General features: G+C 33.8%; 3 protein-coding genes across 4 annotated transcripts; all 3 read right to left on the bottom strand.

Moving 5' to 3' along the window:
* Positions 1–198: 198 nt before the first annotated feature.
* Positions 199–6363, bottom strand: LOC114195190 (probable disease resistance protein At1g61180). The gene is made up of 3 exons (XM_028085579.1): positions 6272–6363; positions 6105–6175; positions 199–1963 (listed from the first exon to the last, which is right to left on the bottom strand). Exon 3 carries the CDS (start codon positions 1924–1926, stop codon positions 199–201), a length of 1728 nt encoding a protein of 575 aa, XP_027941380.1. The 5' UTR covers positions 1927–1963; positions 6105–6175; positions 6272–6363.
* Positions 6364–7066: 703 nt separating this feature from the next.
* Positions 7067–8271, bottom strand: LOC114193884. 2 transcript variants are annotated; one of them, XM_028083856.1, is made up of 3 exons: positions 8151–8271; positions 7808–7958; positions 7067–7737 (listed from the first exon to the last, which is right to left on the bottom strand). In XM_028083856.1, exons 2-3 carry the CDS (start codon positions 7866–7868, stop codon positions 7211–7213), a joined length of 588 nt encoding a protein of 195 aa, XP_027939657.1. In that variant the 5' UTR covers positions 7869–7958; positions 8151–8271; the 3' UTR covers positions 7067–7210. The 2 variants fall into 2 exon arrangements, with proteins under 2 accessions (XP_027939657.1, XP_027939658.1); XM_028083857.1 differs by having other exon boundaries at positions 7067–7728.
* Positions 8272–12760: 4489 nt separating this feature from the next.
* Positions 12761–18804, bottom strand: LOC114195189 (disease resistance protein SUMM2-like). The gene is made up of 6 exons (XM_028085578.1): positions 15921–18804; positions 14720–15039; positions 13593–13646; positions 13303–13371; positions 12886–13212; positions 12761–12781 (listed from the first exon to the last, which is right to left on the bottom strand). Exons 1-6 carry the CDS (start codon positions 18802–18804, stop codon positions 12761–12763), a joined length of 3675 nt encoding a protein of 1224 aa, XP_027941379.1.
* Between the last annotated feature and the right edge of the window lie 343 nt (positions 18805–19147).

The following is a 19147-nucleotide window of genomic DNA, read 5'->3' as shown; positions in this document are numbered from 1 at the left end:
TAGAGATGGGATTAGTTTGATCTCTTCAAAGTTCTTCCTTTTAATGTAACAATCACTAAACTCTAACAATTTCAAGTTTAGAAGTTGTGTAAATCCAACATCGGTTTGTAGTTCAAGGAATGAAGGCAATGAACATCGACGAAGTGAAAGACTTTGAAGTTTCTTCATATCTCTTACAAAGGAGATGTCACTCAATTTCTAATACTGAAGGACTAAACAACGAAGATTTTGTAATGTTTTGAAAGACATGGTTGACAACTGCAGCTCGTTGTCATAATTTTGATTACTAACAATCAAAACTCTAAGTTTTTCCATTTTTTCAAAAATTGCATCGGATACTTCCAATTGTGTTTGTATGCTTAAAAACTCAAGATTGGAACAATCCATATCATTTGAAAATTTCACACACCATAGATATCTCATTGAACCATGCTCCAAAGTTACATCTTTTTCTAGTTCACACTTGATGACCTTATTCTCATTCTTTGCTATCCATTGGGCTATATCACGAACCAAGTCATGCATTTTGACATGTTTATCACCTACATCCAACAACAAACAGGAACTTACAAGCTTAATCTTGGCTGTAGTCACTTCGGTCCTTGCTTCTTCGTACGTGTCAAATCCATCAACCACACCTAATCCTATTGCACATCTTATTAAACCTTCGATTGGAATCTCATAATCTTCAGGGAATGCAGAGCACAACAATAAAAGTGATTTAGCTTCTTCAGTGTCTAGATTATCGTAGCTTAACTGTAAACACTTATAGGGATCTTGCAAACCTTTTCCAATGTTGATCTGCTTAGAACTTCTCAATTTATTCAAAGCAGAACGCCATATGTCCTTTTGTTTTTCCTTCAAGCTACTAGCAACAGCTACAATGGCAACAGGCAATCCTTTACATTCATTTGAAATTGATCTTGCCAAATCCGTAATGGTTTTAGGGGTGTCTTTAGATATAACTGCTTTGTTTTGGAAGAGAACCCATGCTTCTTCATCAGTTAAGATTGGTAGATTAATTGTTTTTTGACAATCCATTAAAGTACAAACTTCTTCTGATCTTGTGGTAATCAGAATCTTGCAGCCTTTATGATGTTCAGAGGAGGGAATCCCTATGCGACCAAAATCAAGTTTCTCCCACACATCATCTAAAATAATAAGAATATTTTTTTCCTGTGTTAATCTCATGCATAAGCGTTGGGCTCTTTCCATTTCTTGGTTTTCTGGAAATGTATATTGCAATGAACTTGCAATTTTTTCTTGAATCCTGGGAATTTCTACTGTATTAGACACAGGCACAAAAATAACTTTGTCAAAAAGATGCTCAGCTTCTGCTATCTTCTTAACTTCCATTGCTAAAGTGGTTTTACCACAACCCCCCATTCCATACAATCCAATTATGCCAACCCCATCATATTTCAATGCTTTCATTACTTGATCATAAGCATATTTTCTACTCTCAAAATTCATACTTTTTTCTGTGAGAATATCAAAAGTGTTTGAAGGAATTGAGGCAATGCGTTCAAGTTGCATATATGGTCTACCTTTTTGAATAATCTTTTCAAGCTCTGCTTTTTTATTTGCCAACTTCTTTCCTAAACGATATCGCCAAATCCAATTTGGGCAATACCCCAAACAACAACTCTTTTTGGCTTTTGCATCTTTTAGCAAACAATCCACATCTTTTGAATCACTCTTAGCATTCTCCAACCACTTATCAATGACTTCATCAATTTTTATGTTTTGTCTCTGAGCATGTGTGACACGTCTTTCTACATTCTCTCTTGTTTCGGTCAAGTTGTTTTCTTCTTCTTCAACCTCTTTTACAAACTCATTAAAGCAAAAAGAGTATTGTAATTGATTGAAACCCTTACACACCAAATCTTTTGAAATATCAGCCAGAAGACCATAAAGGGTGTCCATTTATTCTCCCCACTAAATTCAACTTATTAATGTGATACTACAAAACAGATAAGATCAACATATTAGTAAAATAAAAAAAATCGATTATTAAATTATTTGTTGTAATAAGTTTTTGTGTTTAAAATAATGATTTATTAAAGAGAAGTAAAATAGACTAAGGAGGAATATTTGATAAAGTATACAATTCTATACAATTTTACATAACAAGAAGTGTTTTTTTAATGAAAAAACATCTTGCATTATAGTTTACCTTTTTCTCTTTCATTCAACATGGAACACGGATATTTTTTGGTTGGCATGGAATTTGTAAAAAGTTATACGTTTAAAAAATATTTTTCTTTCCTCCAAAGAATTAATCAATTCAAATATGAATATACTTAAATGGCATACAAAATTTCCGCCTCTCCAGATAAATAAAGTAACCTTAAAAAAGTTGTCTCTAATATACTTTTCTTAGAATAATTATCAATTTAAAATACTTGATTAATGTGAATCGTGAATCACAAAGTGGAAACAAAGGTTATTAGGTTATTTACTGTAGTTGAGACAGGAATTCATTGAAGTAAAATGGATAAATCTGTATTAATATGGATCCACAGTGATCATTTTTTTGTGAGAGTCAGGCTTTTGGAAAACAAGTTGGAATTTTTCTCTCTTTTTCTTTTTCTTAATCTTTGAAGCTATTCATTGAAGACAATGAATTGAGAAGTTTAATGGATCTAGTTCAATGTAAAAGATTAAACTTTATGTGGTAATGAACCTAATATAGCTAACAAATTTTGAGTTGAATATTGTTGTTGGTTTTAATGCTGGAATAAGAACTATCTTGACAAATACGATATGTAATGGAATGAGTCCTTATTTATTATTAGTCTTTTTCTCATAAATAATAATTTAACGATGAGATTCAAAAAATTTAACTTGGTTATAAATACAATATGATTATTTATATGATTCAATTTATCTACAATTTATTACTTATTCATTAATTAAAAAAATATTATGAATTATTTTAAACTTAATCAAATATTTATAAATTCATTACTTTCATATATTACTTTTTTAAGTTTCTTTTAAAGTATCTAAGTTTAAAAGAAAAATAGAAAATGATTATTAATATATATAGATCTAATGTTATCATTATTTTATTTACACATTTATAAATGATCTAATAACTATGATACACATATACGATACCTATATGACACGTATTCGATATGTCGATATGTTTATTTTCAAAATAATACGATACGAATACGATACGTGATACATACATGATATATGAATATTGAAAAGTCTACAATAATTCTTACAAACGTAATAAATATATGATTGTTAACGTATGAATCCAAATTTTCTAATTATAAATCAATTATTTTGGTAGCCGAAACCTGGTAACTAATGTTAGTGACCAATTTTAAAACCAATTCATAATTGAAACTATTTTAATTATCAATTTAGAGACTAATTATAATTTTTGGAAACTATTTTAGTTGTCAATTTGGTCACTATTTAGTGACTATTTTTTTTTTGTCAATAAAATTGGTCACTATTCAAATATTTTATTGTAGTGTACTACGACTTTATAAATTAGATACTTCATTGTTAAATATTGTTAAAGTATCATAAAGTATCCACGTGTCGAACACGAATAAGTGGCTCAAGTTGAAGTATCAATGCATCATAGTCTAATAATAAAAAGTGTTTACAAAAGATTTAATATTTAAATAAATGATATTATAAAATTAAAATTTAGACCACACCCAAAACACCCTTCAAGTTTCCCTCAAAAATTAACTTTTACAATATAAATATAAATATAAATATATATATATATATATATATATATATATATATATATATATTCATAACTCCTTTTTCTTTTCTTTCGTGATACAATATTTCTTCTTCTCTTCTAATTGTTCTATTATTTTATATCTACAAAATTCATCCATATTTCCAATACTTTCTCTTTGACAATGTTAATTATATATTTTTTTTCGGTTATATTCAAATTATGTATTTTCAGTTTCAGTTAATCAAATAATTTTTAGTCTCATATTTGATTATATTTACTCATTTTTAATATTTTTATTTATTATTCTTTTTTTGCATGATTGAGAATGTTTGACTCTTAAATTCAAGTGTTCAATTATATAAATCTTTTATTTATTAGGTGATATAAAAAAATATCTTTTTATTCTTTTTAATACTTAATTTTTGTTAGTCACTATGGTGATCAATTTAGATATCAATTTACAAAATAAAAAAAAATTATTATTTACTAAAATAATTATCATGAATAAAAAATTATAGTTGGTCTTTAAATTGATTTATAAAATTTAGTTACATAGGTTTTGACTTAGGTGTTTAAAGATTAGCTATCAAAGTTTTGCTACCAATGAAATTAGTTTTTAAATTAGTTTCTAATTAACTAGTGACCAATTTAAAGATTAATTAAAGTTTGTTATTCATTATAGTGACTATTTTAGTAATGAATAATTTTTTATTTTGTAAATTGGTATCTAAATTAATCAGTATAATGACTCACAATTGTTTATCATTAGTTATTATTTAGAAATTTATTGTAGTGATATATATATATATATATATATATATATATATATTATATGTATTTTATTACTTTCTTGCTTGAAAAAAAAATAGTTATCGATTTCATTATCCACGTTGTTTTTTAAAGACAATATCTACTCAATTAAAAATAAGTAAATATATTTTTCAATTTCAATGTAGTTATATTTAATAGGCTACCAAATATTTTTTAAGCTTAATTATATATGATAGGTTATATATATATTCTTTTCACATATATGATTTATGGTCATAGTCATGGTTATGGCATGGTCATTGAGAGATTGTGGTTCCATATGGTTATATGACATTAGTCTTACACATACAAGACCTTAGACACCACTTTTACACATATGGTTATGGGCTTTTATTCTTATATAGTGTTTAACTTTGTCTTTTCTATCCAATGTGGGACGGGGTTCGAATCCCTCCTCGCCCACAACCGGCCAAAAAAGGGAAGGATTTTTCCCTCTGGGGGTAGGAAAATCATGATCGGGCTAGTGGACCCAAAGCTATGGAACTTGTGAGTAGTTTGTAGAAATGGAATGGCCTTACTGTTTTATGTTTTATTAAATCAATTGAGTATGCCCTAATCTTTTAATCCCCATTTTTTTTTACGCTTCCTCAGCCAGGTTTGGAATAGCGGAGCAAGTAAAGTATTATTAGCATAGCACAAAAAAGCGTTCCTCATCATTAATATGTTTGCTAGTGGTAATTGCTTCTCGGGAAAATTGATGAATGCATCAAAGATGCACTTGCTACTGCTAGTACCAGTATATCTAAGAATTCTTAATTGGTTGGTTTAAATAGCCCCGGACTGTCGAACAAATGAGTATCCCGAACCTACACCGACGGCGATTCTCAAATATCGCAGAACAGAATGGGATACGATGAGATAGAATACAATAGAAACATTACACATATGGTTATGGGCTTTTATTCTTATATAGTGTTTAACTTTGTCTAATGTGGGACTTTGACTCACACTTGGACTATTCCCAACATCTCCCCTCAAGGGTGAGTCCCTTGTTTTTTTTTTCTTTTAACCATCGGCTCTGATACCACTGATATGTTATATTTATTTCATATAGGATATGGGTTATAGTTATAGGCATGTTTATGGATATTGAGAGATTGTGGTTCCATATGGTTATATGACATTAGTCTTACACATATAAGACCTTAAACACCACTTTTACACCAAAACCTTAAAGCAATGTTGTTATGGGCCTTTATTCTTATATAGTGTTTAACTTTGTCTTTTCTATCCAATGTGAGACTTTGACTCACACTTGGACTATTCCCAACAATATATAATATCTATTAAATAAAAAAAAATAAGGAACTAATGCATTGGTTGAGTTTTTCATCTAGTTGACTATAATAATAACATAATATTTTCCGTTTAAGATATTCAGATATAATTCTGATTATATATTTATAAATCTTAACATAATTTCACTCCAGAGAAATGGATCAATTTGGTTAAGTAATCCTTGAACAGCAAGAAATCATGAGAAATAAAAATTAAAAGAAAATGCCACTGCATAGGAGATAGAAATAATGAGAAAGCTTTAATCACGTACCTCTTTGTTTAGAATATTGATGATATATAAGTACAATAATGGGGGACTTGGTCAGAAAGAGACTTCAAAGTCTGCTGCAAGAAACAGTACCATTGATTTGAAATATTGAATAAATGATGTAAAGAAATTTGCATCAAGGATTTTGAGCAAATATATGAAACCTTTACCTCTTTAAAATATATATTTGTGGAGATTGGTGAGTTTATGATCCGAATGTTGAGTAGTGTATGAGTTGGTGGGGTGAAATGAAGAACAATTATAGGGCATAAACATGTGAAAGGTAACCTTGTATTCAAAGAAAAAATGAAGATATATAGATCATCTTTTATTCTTTTCCAGAATGTTTCAAATTCTTTGAAGGAAGAGTTTGGTAATCCCTTGTTTGAAGTTATGCTTAAAGTGTTTGCAATAACTTGTGTGATCCTTCATTTAATTTGCAAATCAAAGGCAACAACATAGATTCTCACAAAAATTCCTTCACTTGTAACCGTGGCAAGAACAAAGGTCACATTAAACGAAAATGTCCAACTTTAATCCAAGCACGGTATCTTAAAGGCACACATAAACCGAAAATATTATTAGTTTTTTTGTTTTAATTTTTACGGTGTGTTAAACAAAATGTTTATGCTATTTAGGATTGATTATCAATAGTAAATTTTTATAGCTACTGCTTTACATTTATGTTGGAAGCGAGATAATTAATAAGATAACTTGTTGGAAGGTCTCAATATTGTTTCTTCACAATTATATATGGTTTCGCTTAGTTTATTATGTTATAATAAGATACTATATATAAGTGCTTGTTGCATGCTAAAACTTAGAGATAAAAATAAACGAAATAAAAAAAGAAAGGTTATCTTAGCCAAAGAAAAGAGTTCACGTTTTGTAAATATCTTTAACTATTGGAGATGGAAGTTTGGATTGTTTGATGTTTACTGAAAAAAATGAAGCATAATAAACTTAAACATCTTGCTTTATCCACCCCATATATAACAGTGTATTCAGAAACTCACACTCATTCTTAGAAGAATCCAAATAAGACTAAATGTATGTCTCAGAGAAACATAAAATACATAAAACCAAAGTGTTTGACCAGAACTTCCAAATCACAAAAAGTCGAAACATTTTGTGGGAGCATCAAAAAAGTCATTAATACTCCTAAGTTCTTTCTTCATATTGTGCAGTTCTTGAGTTAAATGATCGTGTCTCTTAACAAGTTCACCAATTGGCACCTTTATACTGTCTAGTTCCTGAGTTAAATGATGATGTCTTTTAAGAAGCTCACCAATTTGTGCCCTTGCATGCTCCAACTTATGATCCCTTCCCACAACACGTTGACGCATATCATCAACCCACGACCTCTCAAATCCAAGTTGAACAGCTTCATCACACAGTTCAAGGAACTCCTTTTCTCTCTCAGGATCAACACTACCAACACTTTCACTTCGAAGGAACAACAACATATCTGCCAATGTTTTCAACATCCAAGCTCGAAAACGATCATTGAACTTCTCACAGGAATTCCAAAGATGAGGATATGCTGCTATCGCCTCCACTAGCAGAGAAATTTGTGAATCATTGAGATCAACGAACTGCTTATACTTTTCCAATCTTGTACGAGGATCTGTAGAAGCTGTAAAAAATTTGAGGAGTAGGCGACATATGAATATAGGATAAAAAAGAAACAAGAAAAGAGTAATAACCTTGCGTAACCTCAACTCTATTGTTTGAAACAATTCCTATTTCTGTCTTCTCTTCATTCATCTCATTATTTTGTTTAACAACCTGGGAATCTTGTTTAATTGTAGCTCCCTCTGTTGCAGGTTTCCTTTGTCTTCCTATTTCCTCAATATTCTATTCATCACGAATGGAAAAGTAATGTTTGTGTATATTTGAAGTTATAACTTTGAAAAACATTCGTTTCCTAATGTACATCATGTGTGTTGGTAACACAATAATTTGACCAATTTTAGTTGTTACCATGATTATAAGCAGATTTATTTTATGCAAGGGAGTTACCATACAAGTTTGAGATGAAGTTCTCACCTCTAAAACAGAAGTTGGTATTGCAAGTTTATCTGATGTCGTAGTTTTCCCAATGTTGTTTGCCTCTGTTTCATCAGTGAGCTTTACAATGCCAAAAGTTATGTTGATTGATTAGTAAGTTAAGTTTCGTTGTTGTTATTTTTATTTCTTCCATCATGTAGTTCACTTGTTAGGTAAACTTAAATGTGGGTAGTTGGTAGTTGGAAGGTGGGTAGTTGGAAGTTGTTGTATTAATTGTGAGTTAGGTAGTAGTTATATTTAATGAATGTAGTTGAAGGGTAATGTCCAAAGGCCTATAAAAGGACCATGTAGTGCTTCATTTCAAACAACAACAAATCTAAATACAAAGTGTTTATCCAAAGAGACTTGTTTGTCAACAAATTGGCATCAGAGCTTGAGAGCTTGAGTGTTTGAGTGAGTTAGAGAGTTTGATCGAGATGGCCAGCTTAGCTAACAGCATGCCCCTGCCGAAATTATCAAAAGGCGTCAGCTATGATAACTGGAGCCTGCAGATGAAGGCTCTCCTTGGTTCCCAAGAAGTATGGGAGGTGGTCGAAAATGGGCACCAAGAACCAGAGGATATTGGAGAAATGACGATAGCCCAGATTGCTACGTTAAAAGCAACACGAGCAAAGGACAAAACGGCTTTGTACGTACTGTACCGAGCTGTTGATGAGTCCGGCTTTGAGAAGATAGCAAATGCTATGTCTTCAAAGAAGCGTGGGATATTCTGGAGAAGGCATACAAAGGGGATAACCGTTTGAAGCAAGTTCGGCTTCAAACTCTCAGGGGCGAGCTTGAAAGGATGAGGATGAAGGAAGATGAAGGGGTTGCTGAGTACGTCTCCCGAGTTGAGACCGTAGCAAATCAGCTCGGTAGAAATGGAGAGACGCTGCCCGCTTGTCGAGTGGTGGAGAAAATCTTGAGGTCATTAACCGACGAATTCGAGAATATAGTTTGCGCAATAGAGGAATCCAAGGACTTGACAGCGCTCTCGGTAGAAGAGCTTGCTGGGTCGCTTGAAGCGCATGAGCAGCGGAGAAGGAAGAAGAAAGAGGAGTCCCTTGATCAAGCACTCCAAGCAAAGGCAACCACTAGGGAGAAGAAGGTTCCTTATACTCAGAACACTCGAGGCCGAGGTGGTAGAGGCAGAGGAGGATATGAAAGAAGTCAAGAACAGGTCGGCCAACAAAACTGGCGTGGCCGAGGACAAGGTGAAGGTCGTGGTGGTAGAGGCCGAGTAGGCCAGTCGAACAACTCAGGAGTTGAGTGCTTCAAATGTGGTAAGTACGGTCATTTTGCTAAAGACTGCTACTCAGGAGTCAAATGTTACAATTGTGGGAAGGTTGGACATTTCGCGAAGGATTGCCAATCTGAAAGCAAAAAGGAAACAAACTTCCTTTCTGAGGATGCTGAGGAAGAAGGAATATTGATGATGTCCAGGAGATCAGGTGTCGAACTAAGTCCGAGCTGTTCTGACAACTCAGTTTGGTACCTTGATACAGGAGCAAGCAACCACATGTGCGGGGACGAGAATCTTTTTAAGGAGCTCACCAAAGTTGACGCTGGACATGTATCATTTGGAGATGCATCACAGGTGGCAGTAAAAGGCCGGGGTACAATCTGGTACCTGTAGAAGAACAACCGAGTTGGAGAAATCAAAGATGTGTACTATGTACCCGATCTCAAGAGCAACATATTGAGCATGGGCCAGCTGATGGAGAAAGGCTATTCGGTTCTGATGAAAGACCGAGTACTATACTTGAAAGACAAGTCAGATCGATTGATTGCCCGAGTAGAGATGAAGAAGAACAGGATGTACAAGCTGGACTTGAAAATAGTCCAAGAGAGGTGCTTGAAACTTGACGTGAAGGATGAAGCTATGATGTGGCACTTCCGGTTTGGCCACTTGCATTTTGGTGGACTAGTCGAGTTGGTGAAAAAGGAGATGGTGCGAGGACTCCCGACGGTGGAGTTTGAAAAGAAATTTTGTGAAGAATGCGTGCTCGGGAAGCATCCAAGGACCTTATTTCCGAGGACTGCCGAGTACCGAGCAAAGGAACAACTCGGATTAATTCACACAGACATTTGTGGACCAATTACCCCTGAATCTTTCAGTGGAAAAAAGGTATTTCATTTCTTTCATAGATGATTTTTCAAGAAAAACATGGGTGTATTTTTTGAAGGAGAAATCCGAGGTGTTCCAAGTGTTTAAAAGGTTCAAGGCAATGGTTGAAAAGGAGACCGGTATGCCTATCAAATCTGTTAGGTCTGATCGAGGAGGCGAGTTCATCTCATCTGAGCTCATGAAGTATTGTGAGGAGCAAGGAATAAGGAGATTTCTGACAGCACCATACTCACCCCAACAGAATGGAGTAGCTGAGAGGAAAAATCGAACCATACTTGACATGGTTCGTACAATGTTGAAAAGCAAGAATGTGCCTAAGGAGTTCTGGGCGGAAGCAGTGCAATGTGCCATCTATGTACAAAATAGATGTCCACATGCCAAGCTGAACGAGAAGACACCGCAAGAAGTCTGGAGCGAAAGAAAGCCGAGTGTGTCTCACCTCAAAGTGTTTGGTAGCATTGCTTATGGTCATGTTCCTGCTCATCAAAGGACCAAACTTGAAGATTGGAGCAAGAAGTACGTGTTTATTGGGTATGATGAAAAAACCAAGGCGTATAGGTTGTTCAACCCAATAACAAAGAAGGTGATTATGAGCCGAGATGTTCAAGTTGATGAAGAGAGCGAGTGGAAGTGGAACAACTCCGAGAAGGAGCCTAGAAGCTTGGAAGTAGATACACCACCAGTTGTGAGAGATCATGAGACTTCTGATGAAGAAGATGAACCTCTACAGCCTAGAGCGCGAAGCTTGCAAGACATATACAACTCGACTGATGAAGTACATGTTGTATGTTTCTTGGCAGATTCGGAAGACTTGAGCTTTGAAGAGGCCGTGCAGGAGGAAAAGTGGCAAAGGGCAATGAATGAAGAGATCGAAGCAATCGAACACAACAACACGTGGGAGCTAACCGATCTGCCCAAAGGAGCTCAGCCTATTGGCGTAAAGTGGGTGTACAAGAAGAAAACAAACGCTGAAGGAGAAGTTGAGCGATACAAAGCTCGACTCGTAGTGAAGGGGTACAAGCAGAAGGAAGGAATAGATTATACGAAGTATTCGCTCCAGTGACAAGGATGGAAACAATCAGGTTGTTGATTTCCTTAGCAGCTCAACACAGATGGACAATCTTGCAGATGGATGTGAAGTCAGCATTTCTAAATGGAGTCTTGGAGGAGGAAGTATATGTTGAACAACCACTTGGATACATACGAAGAGGCGAAGAGAAGAAAGTGTTGAGATTGAAGAAGGCACTTTATGGCCTAAAGCAAGCTCCACGAGCATGGAATGAAAGAATCGACACTTACTTCAAGAAGAATGGGTATGAGCAGTGCCCTTATGAACATGCTCTTTACATAAAGAAGAAAGGAGAAGATGTGATGTTCATTGCCCTCTATGTCGATGATCTTATCTTCACGGGGAATAATGCTGAGCTAATTGAAGCATTTAAAGAAATGATGAAGAAGGAGTTCGAGATGACCGACTTAGGTCTTATGAAGTATTTCCTTGGTTTGGAAGTCATTCAAGGGAAGGACGGTATCTTTGTGTCGCAGGAAAGGTATGTTGAGGATGTCTTAAAGAAGTTCAAGATGATGAGTTGCAACCCGGTTTCCACCCCTATGGAACCGGGCACAAAACTTTCTAAGTATGCAGATGGAAACAAAGTTGATGCGAGCAAATACCGAAGTTTGATTGGAAGTCTCAGGTATCTTACAAATACCAGACCAGATTTAATGCTGAGTGTTGGAATAGCAAGTCGGTATATGGAGGAATCAAGGTATACTCATTGGAAGGCCCTAAAGAGAATTTTAAGGTATGTGAGAGGAACTGTGTCACTTGGTCTGATGTATACTAGGACGGATGATTACTGACTAGTCGGCTACTCAGATAGTGATTGGTGTGGAGATGTTGATGACCGGAAAAGCACGTTTGGATATGTATTCTTCATGGGGAGCACGGCGTTCACCTGGCTTTCAAAGAAACAGCCCATTGTAACACTGTCAACATGTGAAGCAGAGTACGTTGCAGCATCATGGAGTGTCTGCCATGCAGTTTGGCTTAGAAACCTTCTAAGCAAATTGGAATTGAAGCAAGAAAAGGGGACTGTGATCCGAGTTGATAACAAGTCGGCCATTGAATTGGCAAAGAACCCAGTCAATCATGAGAGAAGCAAGCACATTGATGTTCGATTTCACTTCATCCGAGAACAAGTGAAAGAAGGAAATGTAGAGTTGGAGCATGTTGAAAGTCGAGCACAAGCTGCAGATATGTTTACAAAGCCGCTGTCATTCTCTTTGTTCGAGAACAATAAGATGATACTCGGAATGAAGGACAAGAAGAGCATTTAAGTTTATGGGGGGATTTTGTTAGGTAAACTTAAATGTGGGTAGTTGGTAGTTGGAAGGTGGGTAGTTGGAAGTTGTTGTATTAATTGTGAGTTAGGTAGTAGTTATATTTAATGAATGTAGTTGAAGGGTAATGTCCAAAGGCCTATAAAAGGACCATGTAGTGCTTCATTTCAAAAACAACAAATCTAAATACAAAGTGTTTATCCAAAGAGACTTGTTTGTCAACATCACTAATATATAGAAGATAAAAATAAAATATATAAATACCTGAGTCATGTTTGGGGAAGAAATGAGTGGGAAATTTTGGTCCATCGCTTGTGGGTCTGATGTCATTTCACTTTTTCTGTGTATTTTTTGGAACTCTTGTGTTTCAGACACCAGTGTTTTTGTTTCAATTGTCTGATGTTCACCTACCATTTCAACTCTGCTATCCAACATAGATTGATTGTCATCATTGAGTTGTGAAGAAGATGATTTAATTTCAGATATAGGTGGATCTTCATGGCTCATTTTGATGGTACTTTGGGTTTCTCCAAGTGGATTTTGTTGGTCTGTCAGGTATGATCCATTCGTTGATTTTCCATCCACCAACTCCTATATGAAGTGATGAATAGGTAGTAAGTAATAAAAAGTGCTTGGTCATTCCATTTCTCAAATATTTAGAAGACCTTAATGTAGAGTTACCTGTGAATATGTTTCACGATTAGACTTTTCATCCACCTCTGAATTTATTGAAGTCCCATTAACCAATTCCTATAAACCATAATCTTTCTCAGAAAGTTTCTTATCTGATTTTTCATTGATCTAATCAACGATAAAAATATATAGAAAAGGAGCATCTCAATAAGTCTTTTTTTTTTAGAATAATAATAATTATAAATGAAAAGACTGTTTTTTGTATACTATAGTTTAATGTCATTGTTATTATGATTGAATTTCAGTAGGTTAAGTTGGATAGGTTGATTGGTTCTGACCTGTGAAGAAGGCAACTCAGTAGAATTGTTGCTTCCAGAAACTTCATCTAATTTCTGTATTTCATGCATCAATGGCTTCATATACCAGCTATAACTTAGAGAGTCTTCCAAACCTATAGTTCAATATGTAATTAAGGACTTCATTTAGCAATGGAAAACAACGCGACCTCAACATTCCGTGAATGATCATTACATTGTCACAATTAAAATAAAAAGGAAAACAAAATAACGTGTAGACAATTATAAATACTGTGATTATTTTGTACTAGTGTTTGGTGTAAAATTTGAATGACATAGTTAATTTGTTCATATTTTCTTTAGGAGGAACAAAGAAACATAAATGATTTGGTAGTTGAGGGTAGTTATTTGAAATGTAGTTATGGTCTAATTCTACGAACAATTAAAAATGTTAGCTGAAGAATTGAAATTTCACAATTGCATTATTAAGCGAAATCAGCATGAGTAGTTTATATATAAAGGTTCCATGGTAACATGTAATGTTTTCAACAACATATCCATGCATAGTATTTACCTTCTATTGAGAAAGTTTTTTGTGGGAGCTCATCAGGAGTAATTGTTGAAGTCAAGGAGAATTTTGAACAGTTGCGAACAATGCGATACTTGACATTTAAAAATATAGTCTCTTGGTTAAAATTTGAAAGATGCACAAATATTAAAAGTTGGAGTTGTGGAAGTTGAAGTTTGGTGTTTCCTGTGTTGTCGTATTCACATCCAATAAACTCTTGTAGTTGAGTGGCTCCATTTATGATTAGAATCTTCAAGTTGGAAAGATCATTGGATACAAATACAGAGGTGAAACATTTCAACTTATGACATTGTTGAATATGCAATGATTGTAGTTTGGGGAAGCATGGTCGTGGAGAATAAGCAATGATACTAGAATCTTCAATGACCTGTCTTAATTCCTCGCATTCCCTTACACATAGATGATTCAACTCTGGTAGGGATCTCAACATAGAACGAGGAAATATTACTTTCAATTTTTGACATTTTGTTACGAAGAATGAGTTGAGATGTTGGAGGATAAATGAGTTGTTGGTAGCCACCCAAATATGAGTCATTCGAGGTAGATCTGCCAACCACAAATATTCTAACTTTAAACTCACTTGTTGTCCCATCATGCCTCCAACAAAAGCCATTCCGAATATATCTTCCAATGACTCACAATTCGAAATAGTTACCCATTTCAAACTTGAGAACATTGAAATGTCACTTTCAAATTCATGGTCATCTTCAACCATGTTTTCCTTTTTATTTCTTTTCACTCTTGCAGGAGTTACTATATGCTTCAAACCATCACACTGATCTATGTTCAATTCCTCCAATGAAGTCAAGGTCTTAGCTACACATGTCGTAAACAATGACCCCAACAACATTGGACATGATAATATCTCAAGTTGTGCAAGGCTAGACAGAGAAAACGATCCTGAAAATCAATTAAAAATAAGAAAATGTTAGACTAAGAGTTCATAATGATGAATAATAATCATCCAAAACAATTTCTTATGCCCACTTCACATTTTCACCATCTTTCTGTGTGTGATAAAATTATACACATAATTTTTCTTAACTCATTATATTTTAATAACTTATGCATTCACTTTTCCAAATAAATTCATATACATCACTCTTATTATATAACAACTTTATTAAAAACATTGATCTCCGGGGACGAAAACCACAAATCCAAAACATCAAATAATCAGTTGATAATAATGAAAACAATCATCCAATACACTTTTCTTATGTCCATTGCACATTTTCACTATCTTTTTTCTTTTAATAATTTCAGATTTAATTACCTTGTTTAATCTCTATATTTACGAAAAATCCATCTTAGTTTTGGTTCCTATATTCTAATAGTATATTTTTCAATCTATATGATACCACTTGTAATTTAATTTACTCATCAAGATAATATATGTGAAAACACACTTATTGGATACATTTCAAGCAAAAATCTAGATTCAATTCTTAAGGATTAATGGAGCCAGTTTCAATTTGTTAATAGCTATTACCAAACAACATTTGACATCAAGAAAGTTAACTACTACTTTTTGTAAGTGAGAAAAATATATACATAATTTTTATTAATATAGTATATTTTGATAATGTATGAATTTATTACTTGTGTATATAATATTATTCACCTTAATAAATTATTCACCTTAATAAAAATACCCAAAAAACGTGTGCGATTCTATATCTAGTTTTAGTTAATACCATATATTTTATTAAACATGCAAAAAAATAATAAAATGTACAAATGGGTTAAACATGGTTATGAGATGTAAATGGAAAATGTACCTGAGTTATGGTTCACAATAGGTGGTGATGGAGTTGAAGTACTTTTTGAAGAAAATATCAATCGGTTAGACTCAAAATGTTGATGCTCATTTTCTTCGATAATTTTATCTTTTTCTTCTTTTTCATCTTGGTGTGATGATGGAACAACATCTCCAATTATTTGTTCAAGCATATTGCATTTAGTTATAACAAGGCGTTTTAATTGAGGTAGGCCTCCTATGATACCGGTAGGGAATACATCTTTTAATTCTCCACATCGGATCACCGTCAAATCTTCAAGATTCTGGAAAATTTTGGATTGCTCAAAATGTCCAATTGCAAATTCATCTTCACTTTTCTTTGTAAAATTGTCATCATTTGTTACTATATGCTTCAATATATCACAATCGGATATTTTTAATAATTTCAACTGCACCAAACCTCGAGCCATGTCACATGTTAAGAGAGATTTCAACTTAGGACAATTTTCTATAAATAGTTTCTCTAATTTTTCAAAAGATCTATCGACAGGTACACAACCATGCCATAAAGCCCTTAAACACTGCATATTTACGATTGTCAAGCTACACAATTCGGAGAAGACATTTCCCACCTCATTCAAATGATTGCTAGTGTCAACCAAACACTCTATTTCGGACCTATATATTTGAAACTCGTTCAACTCACTCATACTTGCTCCAGTTTGAAATATATCAGGTACGATATTTTTTGCATCTCCCTCAATGTTTCTCATAATTAGCTCCTTTGCGCTTTTGGCCATTCGCATAATAATCTCATTTGATATGTCAAAATGACTAAGCCCTAAAGTTGCATTATAAGAGCAAAACTCATCTTGTGGAGAGTAATAAGCGAGTTGATAGTATCCTAACACAATTCCATACCTTTGTAATGTTTTGGGGAGGACACTAAAGAATTCAACGTTTCCATTCCAAAAGTTCTTTAAGATATATAATTCCTCTAGAGATGGGATTAGTTTGATCTCTTCAAAGTTCTCCCTTTCAATGTAACAACCACTAAACTCTAACAATTTCAAGTTTAGAAGTTGTGTAAATCCAACATCAGTTTGTAGTTCAAGGAATGAAGGCAATGAACATCGACGAAGTGAAAGACTTTGAAGTTTCTTCATATCTCTTACAAAGGAGATGTCACTCAATTTCCAATACTGAAGGACTAAACAACGAAGATTTTGTAATATTTTGAAAGACATGGTTGACAACTGCAGCTCGTTGTCTTGACTTTGATTACTAACAATCAAAACTCTAAGTTTTTCCATTTTCTCAAAAATTGCATCAGATACTTCCAACTCTGTTTGTATGCTTAAAAACTCAAGATTGGAACAATCCATATCATTTGAAAATTTCACACACCATAGATATCTCATTGAACCATGCTCTAAAGTTACATCTTTTTCTAGTTCACACTTGATGACCTTATTCTCATTCTTTGCTATCCATTGGGCTACATCACGAACCAAGTCATGCATTTTGACATGTTTATCACCTACATCCAACAACAAACAAGAACTTACAAGCTTAATCTTGGTTGCAGTCACTTCGGTCCTTGCTTCTTCATACGTGTCAAATCCATCAACCACACCTAATCCTATTGCACATCTTATTAAACCTTCGATTGGAATCTCATAATCTTCAGGGAATGCAGAGCACAACAATAAAAGTGATTTAGCTTCTTTAGTGTCTAGATTATCGTAGCTTAACTGTAAACACTTATAGGGATCTTGCAAACCTTTTCCAATATTGATCGGCTTAGAACTTCTCAATTTATTCAAAGTAGAACGCCATACGTCCTTTTGTTTTTCCTTCAAGCTACTGGCAACAGCTACAATGGCAACAGGCAATCCTTTACATTCATTTGAAATTGATATTGCCAAATCCCTTACGGTTTTAGGAGTGTCTTTAGATATAAGTGCTTTGTTTTGGAAGAGAGCCCATGCTTCTTCATCAGTTAAGATTGGTAGATAAATTGTTTTTTGACAATCCATTAAAGTACAAACTTCTTCTGATCTAGTGGTAATCAGAATCTTGCAGCTTTTGTGGTGTTCAGATGAGGGAATCCCTATGCGACCAAAATCAAGTTTCTCCCACACATCATCTAAAATAATAAGAATATTTTTTTCCTGGGTTAATCTCATGCATAAGCGTTGGGCTCTTTCCATTTCTTGGTTTTCTGGAAATGTATATTGCAATGAACTTGCAACTTTTTCTTGAATCCTTTGAACTTCTACTGTACTAGACACAGGCACAAAAATAACTTTGTCAAAAAGATGCTCAGCTTCTGCTATCTTCTTAACTTCCATTGCCAATGTGGTTTTACCACAACCCCCCATTCCATACAATCCAATCGTGCCAACCCCATCATATTTCAATGCTTTCATTACTTGATCATAAGCATATTTTCTACTCTCAAAATTCATACTTTTTTCTGTGAGAATATCAGAAGTATTTGAAGGAATTGAGGCAATGCGTTCAAGTTGTATATATTGTCTACCTTCTTGAATGATCTTTTCAAGCTCTGCCTTTTTATTTGCCAACTTTTTTCCTAAACGGTATCGCCAAATCCAATTTGGACAGTACCCAAAAAAACAACTTTTTCTGGCATTTGCCTCTCTCAACAAACGATTCACATATTCTGAATCAATCTTTGCATTCTCCAACCATTTATCAATAACTTCACTAGTCTTTGAGGTTTGTCTCCGAGCATCTGTGACACGTCTTTCTACATTCTCTCTTGTTTCGGTCAAGTTGTTTTCTTCTTCTTCAAGCTCTTTAACAAAACCATTAAAGCACAAGGAGTATTGTAATTGATTCAGACCCTTACACACCAAATCTTTTGAAATATCAGCCAAAAGACCATAAAGGGCGTCCATTTATTCTCTTCACTAAATTCAACTTAATTAACCTGAAATTACAGAATATATATAAAGATAAACATATTTGATATTGAGTCCCGTTCTTAATTAAAATATAACTTTAGATATGTTAGATTAAAAATGTATTTTATTCGTATTTCAAATAATCAATGTATTAGTAAAATTAATATATATATATATGTATATATATATATATATATATAATTATTTGTATTTCAATGATTACTTATTACAAGTAAAAGGGGACGAGGAAGAATATTTGATAACCTATACGATTTTCCAGAACATGAAAATTGTTCTTTTTAATGAATAAATACAGTTTATCTTCTTCTTTTTTGCA

Source organism: Vigna unguiculata, chromosome 8 (assembly GCF_004118075.2).
Source record: "Vigna unguiculata cultivar IT97K-499-35 chromosome 8, ASM411807v1, whole genome shotgun sequence".
NCBI lineage: Eukaryota > Viridiplantae > Streptophyta > Magnoliopsida > Fabales > Fabaceae > Vigna > Vigna unguiculata.
This window is presented reverse-complemented; position numbering and strand designations above follow the sequence as displayed.

Bases quoted from the DNA above. Each gene is read 5' to 3' on its own strand.
- LOC114195190 (XM_028085579.1), bottom strand. From the start codon at position 1,926: ATGGACACCCTTTATGGTCTTCTGGCTGATATTTCAAAAGATTTGGTG.
- LOC114193884 (XM_028083856.1), bottom strand. From the start codon at position 7,868: ATGAATGAAGAGAAGACAGAAATAGGAATTGTTTCAAACAATAGAGTT. The intron at 7,738-7,807 runs GTTATTACTCTT...AATTTTTTACAG, and splicing joins TAGAGTTGAGGTTACGCAAG to CTTCTACAGATCCTCGTACA.
- LOC114195189 (XM_028085578.1), bottom strand. From the start codon at position 18,804: ATGGACGCCCTTTATGGTCTTTTGGCTGATATTTCAAAAGATTTGGTG. The intron at 15,040-15,920 runs GTACATTTTCCA...ATTGATTTTCAG, and splicing joins TATTGTGAACCATAACTCAG to GATCGTTTTCTCTGTCTAGC. The intron at 13,213-13,302 runs GTAACTCTACAT...CACTTCATATAG, and splicing joins ATCGTGAAACATATTCACAG to GAGTTGGTGGATGGAAAATC.